Here is a 9,395-nt window from a genome sequence, read left to right as displayed (position 1 = left end):
TTGAAAAATAATTCTTTTATGTAATTGTACAATATCGGTGACAAAACGATATTGTATACATATGACAAAATATGTCCTTTTAATATCTGAAAAGATTTAAGACCATTTTTTACGATTATTGATCGTGTTGATGACAGAGTTAAAGGAAGTAGATAAGAAATTACGGTAAATAAAGTAGTCTTCAATTTTTGTTTTATGTACTTTTAATAGATAATTATAAATAAAAATTACTCCCTCATCATTTTTTCCTTTTGCCTTGCGAGCTTCTTCTTACTCAATTTTTTCTTCGAAGGTTCTTCTTCTGTAGCCTTCGAAACAATATCCTCCTTTTCAGTTAATATAACCTCTATATGAGAGGGTGAACTCATGTACGCTATAAAAAATTATTAGATACGTAATATTAATAATAAATACAATGAATATTTTTTTTCAAAGAAATTAAAAAACAAAAAATGAAGAAATATAATGAATGTACTTACGATTAATACGACCATGGGCTCTGTAAGTTCTCCTACGTAAGCAAGATGCATGATTGACCTGAATGTGATCGATGACAAGGCGTTCAACATCCAATCCTCTGTAATCTGCATTACTCTCAGCATTTTTTAAAAGTTGCAACAAGAATTCTGCAGATTTCTTAGGCCAACGTCCTAAAAACATGAACAGTAAGTAAATATAATCAAATGTTCTATAATGCATTACATTATTTGTATGCATATTTATAAAAAAAAAAAAATGTTATCATTTTCAATAACACATTTCTATTATTCTTAAAAATTTACCTTGAGTTGTGCCAAACTGTTTAGCTTGAGCACATCGGCCCACTCCACCATTAAATCTTCGGAAAGGTACACACTCTTTGTGTTCAATCACGTTTTTCAAATATTTTTGTGCTCTACGAAGAGCCATGTTTTTAATAGCGCGTGCTGTTTCATGAGTGTTCTACAAAAAGAACGACACCATCGTCGAATAAATAATGCATAACAACATACGTTCATATGTAAACATGTGTCTTTAAAAATATAATTATATTTACTTTGAAATGCACACGAAGATTGGAGCCTCGTGCCTTGCACGATTTCGTAGCATTTAGTGGCTCGTAAGAATAACGACCCATTATGTTCTGAAATCACAAAAAATTAGTATAAAAATTGTATAAATCGACATTTTTCTTTAGAGGATAGGTGTCGCAGTGTCGACAATCGCAACATGACGGTACATGACAGTAAATATTTCACCATTTTAAGCGATCGATACGAAATATTTACTAGAAAAAATATATAATTCGATGTTTTATACATAATAAATTAATATTTGTTTAACCAATAATAGGATAAAACAATAGATGCGAATGGATTCTATAAACATTACATATTATTCCATACATACCTCCTAACAGCACGACCGTTAAGGAAAGAACGTCTCACGAACGATCACTAACTTCCTGTACGTAACAGTGTTGCCAACTCATAGTAACTTTATTTTAAATAACATAGACAATACAAAATTTAATTTATTTCAAAATTATTTATTTATATTTTGTGAAATTAAAGAAAGATCATAAAAATGTATAATCTTTAATTATTAATCAAAACTATATTATGTATTTCAAATCATTTATGTCGGATATTTAAAATGATAAATATTGATATTTTAGTGATAGCAATTGAATGTCACGTTTTAAATGTTCGGTCAAACTTTGAAAATAGAAATCTCATTATTCTTGATGCGATCGTCAAATATACCTAGCAACATATTATATTCGTAAGTAAAATTTAATAGTAATATGTAATATATAGTAAACTAATATTAAATATAATAAATAAAATTTTCATTTCTCAGCTCTTTCGATAAAATCGAAGTTTATTGAATGATAGATACGCTCCTGAAAGCACAATAGTTTATGGCCACGAGTCGAGTTGAAAAGTTATAAGAGCTTTGTTTTTATTTTCGCATTAAAGTAAGAAACGTGAATACAATTAATAAGGAAGGAAGAGGCATATTAACATTTATTTTCTTCAATGAAAAATAAATCGGTTCATATACGTATCAAATATAATATGTATGTAAAATATAATTTATCAAACTATTGACTCTTCAAGTATAGTCTATGATTTTCGGAATAGCTAACTGTATGCGTTCTATCGTTCAACGTTAACTTCGCGGCTCCCTGAAAAGAGTCGGATAACCTGTATTTCTTTTTTAATGAAATATCTCGAAAAAGAATGTATATAACGAATGTTTGTTTTTTGATTTTCTACCATCGGTGTTGGATTTAAAAAAAAAATAATAATAAAATAAAATAAAAATAAATCAGAAAGATAATTCTCTCTTCAAATAAATATATATATATATATATATATGTATATATATATATATATATATATATGTCTCGAGACAGAGTTGTGAGATTGACAGATCAAAGAAAATAACGATTTTTTTTCACGAACATTTAAATACAACTTTGTAATAACTTAGAAATGCGAGTGTTGTTACAAAAGTTGTACAAGTTGTATAAATTGTAAGGAATAAAAAAAAAATAAATAAATAAATAAATAAATAAAGAAAAAAGAAGTGAAAGAAGAAAACGTACAAAGAAAAGGATAAAGAAAATTTTTTGTGTACAGAACTTACGCCTGTAAGAAATATTTTTATATAAGTGAAATAATCTCTATATTAATTCTCTGTGGAAAAGTTTATATTATATTTTTTTATAAATCCACACGCGCATTAAACATATACATATATTTCATATAACTCAGAATTGATTTGTTGCGTTGGTGATACTTCTTCACATAACAAATGTCAAAAAACAAATTAAACTTGACATTACCACCTGGCTCGATTGAACCGGTTCCAGCTGTATCCCCATCACCACCAGTTCCACCACTGCCTACATATTCAGAACCACCCGTTATACCAGAGTAAGCATAATGTTTTTCTTTCAATAATTAATTATATTTTATTTTCTAATCAAACCTAGTATTCTATTAAACTGTTATTTTATTCTTTATGTCTTGGTCAGCGGTGTAATGGGCAAGATGAGTATTGATGCTATTCAAGAAAGATTAGAAGAGTTGGAGATGGATGAGGAGCAAAGAAAGAGATTAGAAAGTTTCTTAGGACAAAAAGAGAAGGTAGGAGAATTATGTGATGATGATTTTGAAAAACTTGGTGAACTAGGTGCTGGCAATGGTGGAGTTGTTATGAAAGTTAGACATAAAAAGTATGGGCTTATTATGGCAAGAAAGGTATGATTATTTGCAAATTTTATATATATGTATATACTTATAGAAAAATATTCTAACACATTATGTTGTTAATATTATTCTAGTTAATTCATTTAGAAGTAAAACCAGCTATTAAAAAGCAAATCATAAGGGAATTAAAAGTATTACACGAATGTAATTTTGCTCACATAGTTGGATTCTATGGTGCTTTTTACAGGTTTGTGTATTCATTAAAATATATAACTTAAAATTAAAATTTACCTCAAAATAATTATATATTATATGTATTGTTGTGATTTTTTAAAGTGATGGTGAGATTAGCATATGCATGGAATACATGGATGGAGGATCATTAGATTTGATATTAAAAAAAGCTGGTAGAATTCCAGAACCTATTCTAGGCACTATTACATCTGCTGTGAGTAATATCTTAATATTATTAATATCCAGACATATTAGTTTTTCTAGCATAAATAATTTATTATTAATTTTTAAAAAGTTATAATCAACAATATGATGACAAATAGCATTATACTATACTTAAATAACTAGAACTTAAACCTTTACTAATATTAACTACATATATACTACTTATCCTAAGTAAAAAATTAATAATACGTTTCTCGTTCAATAAGGCATCCTGGAAACAAACGAATACAAAGTCTTCTGAATTCATCATAAACCCAAAGAAATATTGCAAGTGGTAGGCAAGGCCAATACCAATAAAAATCTAAGGACATAGTCTTAAATATTTTTTCTGTTCCTGGTATATATAGAAGCATTCCTGTTAATATAATTTCAAATACAAAAGAAAAGTTTAAAAACCAATTGTCCATTCCTTGTTGAAAAATAGAATTACGTCTTGTTTTACACATTACTAAGTCTACCATTTGTGTTATAACAAGAGAAAGAAAATATCCAGTGCGTGCTTCGTTGAGTAAATCCATTCTAGCTTTATAAGTCCACGTTTGTCCATACGAATCTTCAAGATCATTGATTGCTTTGTTTTCCCAATCGTATCTTAATCCTAACAGATGATACGGCAAGAATCCATTCAGCATTAAAATCATAAAATAAGTATAGAAACCTGCTGCAGCTTGGGTCATTCCAATTTGACCATAAGTAATAGATATTAAACGTTTATTAACTAATCTATCATATTGAGGATTTCTAGGTGCTCGTTGCATAATATCTAATTCTGGTTTTTCATAGGCTAGCGATATAGCAGGAATCAAATCGGTTCCAACATCGATACAGAGTACCATTTCAATAATAAATGGTAAAGGAATTGCAAACATAAGACTGGCTAACATCGGTAACATTTCGGGTACACTGGACGTTAATGTATAAGCAATGGATTTTTTTAAATTATCAAATATCAATCTACCTTCTTCTACTCCCGTAACGATAGACGCAAAGTTATCATCCATCAGTATCATATCTGCAGCATTTTTAGCTACATCCGATCCTGTGATTCCCATAGCTACTCCTATATCGGCTTTTCTTAGGGCAGGTGCATCGTTGACACCATCCCCAGTAACAGCTACAATTTCTCCCAATCTTTGACAACTTTCTACTATCATCAATTTTTGTTGTGGTGTAGTGCGAGCAAAAACAATCTCTTCATAATTCTTAATAATATTATCCAGATCATCGATGTCCATATTTCTTAATTCTGCACCTGTTAGGATTATAGCATCGGTCACAATATCAGGTATAACTGTGAAAGATGGTTGATTATCATTCAGCAAGGTTATTTCATATTTAGTTTCGTGTCCTTCACTTATAATACCAACTTTTCTAGCAATAGCCATTGCTGTTACTGGATGATCACCAGTTATCATGATCACTTTTATGCCAGCTGTACGACATTTTTGGACTGCTTCTGGTACTCCTGGTCTAGGTGGATCTATCAAACTGATTAGACCAACAAATCTGTAACCTTTCATTGGAAAGTTATATTTGTTCTGAGAGTTTGTATTAAATTGATAATTAGGACCGTATATATTCCCAGACAACACAAGATCGCTATAAGCTAATACTCGTTCACCTAAATATGCTAATTCAGTACAGGCATGTTTTATTGTTTGTATATCAGAAACTTCCATGTGTTTTGTTTGACCATCCATAGTCAGTATTGTGGTACAATAATTCAAAATTATTTCTGGAGCACCTTTCATAATCAGTATATATGAATTAACATTACGATGTATGGACAATTGATATTTAAGAGTAGAATTAAATGGAATTTCAGCTACTTTCGGATATTTCTGACGATATATTTCTGTAGAATGTATGTGTTCACAGAAACGAAGTATACCAGTTTCTGATGCATCGCCTATAACATTACGTTGTTCAATTGGCACCACAAGTGTACTTTCTGCAGTGAATTCAGCACGTAAACAAAGAGTGGCATCTCTCAATACATAATTGAAAGCAGGTTTCTCCATCAATATATCTTTTTCTGCACCGATCTTTTCTGTCTGTGAGAAAGAAAATCTATTATATCCAAACCATATATGTGAAACTGACATCCTATTTTGAGTGAGAGTTCCTGTTTTATCGGAACAGATTGTCGAAGTAGAACCAAGAGTTTCTACACCTTCCAAATTCTTTACCAGACAATTCTTATTAGCCATTTTTGTAGCAGTTAAGGTCAAACAAGTGGTCACTGTTATCAGCAAGACTTCTGGCACGTTGGCGATAATGATACCAAGTAAATATGTGAAAGCTTTGATTACATCGGGTTCTAACATGAGAGAAAGTCCAAAAAAAATTAAACCAAAAATGATAGCAACCACTGTGATAATATGAACGAAATGTTTGATTTCTTTAGCGATCGGTGTTTCAGTCTTTTTTACATAAGATGTTAATCCTGCTAATCTACCAATCATCGTGTTGTCTCCGACAGCAATAACTATACCTGTCCCATCTCCAGCAACGGCAAATGAAGAGAAAAAGGCAACGTTCGAAGATTCTAAAGGATTTAGATCTGTTGGATAGTCCGTACGAATAACTGGTTCGTTTTCACCAGTAATACTTGAGTTTTCAACTCTCAATCCATTACATTTAATTATCCTAATATCAGCAGGTATTTTATCTCCAAGTCTGATCTCTACCAAATCACCAAGTACTAATTCTTCGGTACCAAGACGTATTTTATTTCCGTCTCTTATTGCTGTCGCAAAAGTAGGTACCATCTTCTTAAACGATTCCATAACTTTCGTATTTTTGCTTTCTTGTATATAAGCAAATATACCAGATATGAGACATATCAAGACAATTATAACACCCAACCATTCGATGCCACTTTGTTCTTCTTTCATTAAATAACTGATAAAGACTAGTAAGAAACATAGAACCGCGCAAATCCACAACAAGCTTGCGAAACCACTGAACATGCATAGTAAAAATTTGATAAATTCAGGTGTTTCTTTTGGAGGAGACAACACATTTGGTCCATTTTTCTTAAGTAATCGTGTAGCCTCTGTCTCTGTAAGACCATTCACTATATCTGTATTTAATTTTGCGCATAATTCTTCCAAAGGAATTGTATGATCTGTAGTAATTAAATCACTACGAAGAGCTTCAATTTCTATTTCAGTTAGTCTTCTTTTTATGGACTGTGAGAAAGAATTATTCAGATTTGACCGAAGATTTTTTACAGACATTCCTTGTGTCTGTGTCATATTGTTTCAATGATTTGTTTAATGATATTTTCTATAATAATAACTAAGGTTTAATTTGTTGATACTATTTTTACAGCTCAGCTCACTTCACTCGTGTTTGTATTATTTTTTGTGTATATTATATATATACACACATACACACACACATATATATATATGTGTGTATTCTTTTTTCTTTTATGATTCTACAGGGTACATCTAAAAAAAATTGATATTTTCTTTTTTTTTATTCTCAGGTACTGAAAGGTCTAAGTTATTTGCGCGACAAGCACGCTATCATGCATCGCGACGTTAAACCAAGCAATATTCTTGTAAATAGTGCAGGAGAAATAAAGATTTGTGATTTTGGTGTCTCTGGTCAATTGATAGATTCCATGGCTAATTCGTTCGTTGGTACCAGGAGTTATATGTCGGTAAATATTTTTAATCAAAAATATCTGTCTTTCATGTTATTTTTAAAGAATATTTTATATGCTAATTATATAATCACATTTTCAGCCAGAAAGATTACAAGGTACTCATTATTCCGTGCAAAGTGATATTTGGTCGTTAGGTTTGTCACTCGTTGAAATGGCTATCGGTATGTATCCCATTCCACCACCTGATGAAAAAACGTTGGCATCGATATTTGGCACACAAACAGGAAGTCAAACTTCAACAGAGACTGCTACGACAAATAGCGAACCAACACCTGCTCAACAGTCACCTGGACATAGTTAGTATCCAAATAAGTAGCATGCTTAACCCTTTGAGTGCTATGGACATATATATGCGTTTAGCGAAGGCAGTCGGTATGGAGAATATGGGCGCATATATGTGTTTATAAATTTTTTCAACTTCTCTTGCACTTGAGATATTATCAGCATATGAGACGTATACATGTATGTTCCTTAGGAACAATATTGTCGGTTTGTGTATTAATGATTGTTTCAAGATAATTTAAAATTAATATTTAATGTTTGAAAATAACTTTCTTAAATTATTTAAACAGTTGCACCTTGTGTATTTAATCGACAAAGTTAACATTTACGACAAAATATATTCCGTCTTTAGCAATCGAAAGCAAGCTAAGCGTACGCCGTTCACGTGGATTGCTTGTTGAGAGTTGAAAACTCGTCCACCGGATATATTAAGCGCTCAAAAGGTTAAATCATTTATTCTATATCACAATGAAATAATAATAATAATATTTATGGTCTATAGGCGCAGGTAGCCCAAGACCTATGGCAATATTTGAATTATTAGATTATATCGTCAATGAACCACCACCAAAACTGCCAGCTGGCTTTTTCAGTGAAGCATTCACAGATTTTGTTGATCGTTGCTTGAAGAAAAATCCATCGGAGAGAGCAGACTTAAAGACACTGATGGTATCAAACGATTTTCAATAATAAACTTAACAATTTTACTTTTAAAAGATTTTTGTAATTTATACTATAATAATTTTAGAATCACGAATGGATAAAAACGGCTGAGTCGGAGAACGTTGACATTGCTGGTTGGGTATGCCGTACGATGGATCTTCAACCAACCACTCCAACTCGTTTAGCGAACGTACAATCCTGAATAAATGTAACTCTTACATACTTGACTACTTATATACGCGTTCAGTACTCCTAAGTCAGTTATTATTTTCCTTTCGTTCGATTGTATCAGGCAGTGGCGTTATTTTTCTTTTTATTATTTTTACTATTATTTTTTCTTTTATATGTTTCTTAGCCTATCTCACCGCTTATTGTTTTAAACAATCAAATGATAAATAAGATTTTGATGAGGCCAGAAGATTATTTATACTTAAGAACGAAGTATAAACTCTATTTATGGCTATAAAATACTCAACAACTATGATAAATCCATGTTCAGAATCGCCATTAATCGTATTGAAAGATATTAATGAAACGATTCAATTGAAAAGAAAAAGAAAAGAAAAAAAAAAGAAATATGATTGACGAAAGATCATATATGTTTGTACATAGAGAGAATAATGTATAGAGAAAACAAATTCTTATTAACAATCATTATTATATAAAAATAATTCATCCTATTTAATGCCACTGTTCTTATATTCGAATGATTAGTTTTAATCTCTAAAAAAAAAAAGTTAGGATTATTCTTATTATTATTTTTGGAAAGTATGTAAGATATATATAAACAGTTTATACGATATAAGTTTCAAATTACACCGATCGATATAGAATGTGTTCCCTGTGATGATATTAGGATACATGAATATGAGCATCAGGTGTATGAAAGAAACGATTCGAAGAATATTAGCTAGGTCAAGTTATTCATAGAAAATTTGTACCTGACATCCTTAGAATGTTATTTACATACTAATACACAGATACAAACACACATACAAACATATATCATTGAAAAGACTTTGTTCCGTCGCTCATTGCAGTTTCATATAGTTCTTTTATATCATATACATACATATATATGTATATATAACGAGGCTACGATAAGAGTATAT

The 9,395-nt window shown here is 30.7% G+C and overlaps 2 protein-coding genes across 4 annotated transcripts; one reads left to right on the top strand and one right to left on the bottom strand.

Annotated features, from left to right (window-relative positions):
* Positions 1–185: 185 nt before the first annotated feature.
* LOC124949146 (60S ribosomal protein L17) lies at positions 186–1,471 on the bottom strand. Its single transcript, XM_047493785.1, has 5 exons — positions 1,390–1,471; positions 1,037–1,123; positions 783–942; positions 480–650; positions 186–373 (listed from the first exon to the last, which is right to left on the bottom strand). The coding sequence occupies exons 2-5, from the start codon at positions 1,115–1,117 to the stop codon at positions 228–230; spliced, it is 558 nt and encodes a 185-aa protein (XP_047349741.1). The 5' UTR covers positions 1,118–1,123; positions 1,390–1,471; the 3' UTR covers positions 186–227.
* Positions 1,472–2,081: 610 nt separating this feature from the next.
* On the top strand, positions 2,082–8,751 carry LOC124949166 (dual specificity mitogen-activated protein kinase kinase dSOR1). Of its 3 annotated transcripts, none has more exons than XM_047493828.1 (9): positions 2,082–2,638; positions 2,861–2,924; positions 3,026–3,251; positions 3,335–3,447; positions 3,537–3,648; positions 7,156–7,332; positions 7,418–7,634; positions 8,123–8,289; positions 8,369–8,751. In XM_047493828.1, the coding sequence occupies exons 3-9, from the start codon at positions 3,033–3,035 to the stop codon at positions 8,483–8,485; spliced, it is 1,122 nt and encodes a 373-aa protein (XP_047349784.1). In that variant the 5' UTR covers positions 2,082–2,638; positions 2,861–2,924; positions 3,026–3,032; the 3' UTR covers positions 8,486–8,751. The 3 variants fall into 3 exon arrangements, with proteins under 3 accessions (XP_047349784.1, XP_047349782.1, XP_047349783.1); XM_047493826.1 differs by having other exon boundaries at positions 2,083–2,638; positions 2,763–2,924; XM_047493827.1 differs by having other exon boundaries at positions 2,083–2,924.
* The last annotated feature ends 644 nt before the right edge of the window (positions 8,752–9,395 follow it).

This window comes from Vespa velutina, chromosome 5 (assembly GCF_912470025.1).
Source record: "Vespa velutina chromosome 5, iVesVel2.1, whole genome shotgun sequence".
Lineage (NCBI taxonomy): Eukaryota > Metazoa > Arthropoda > Insecta > Hymenoptera > Vespidae > Vespa > Vespa velutina.
Note: the sequence above shows the minus strand (reverse complement) of the source record. Positions and strands in the feature narration are given on the sequence as shown.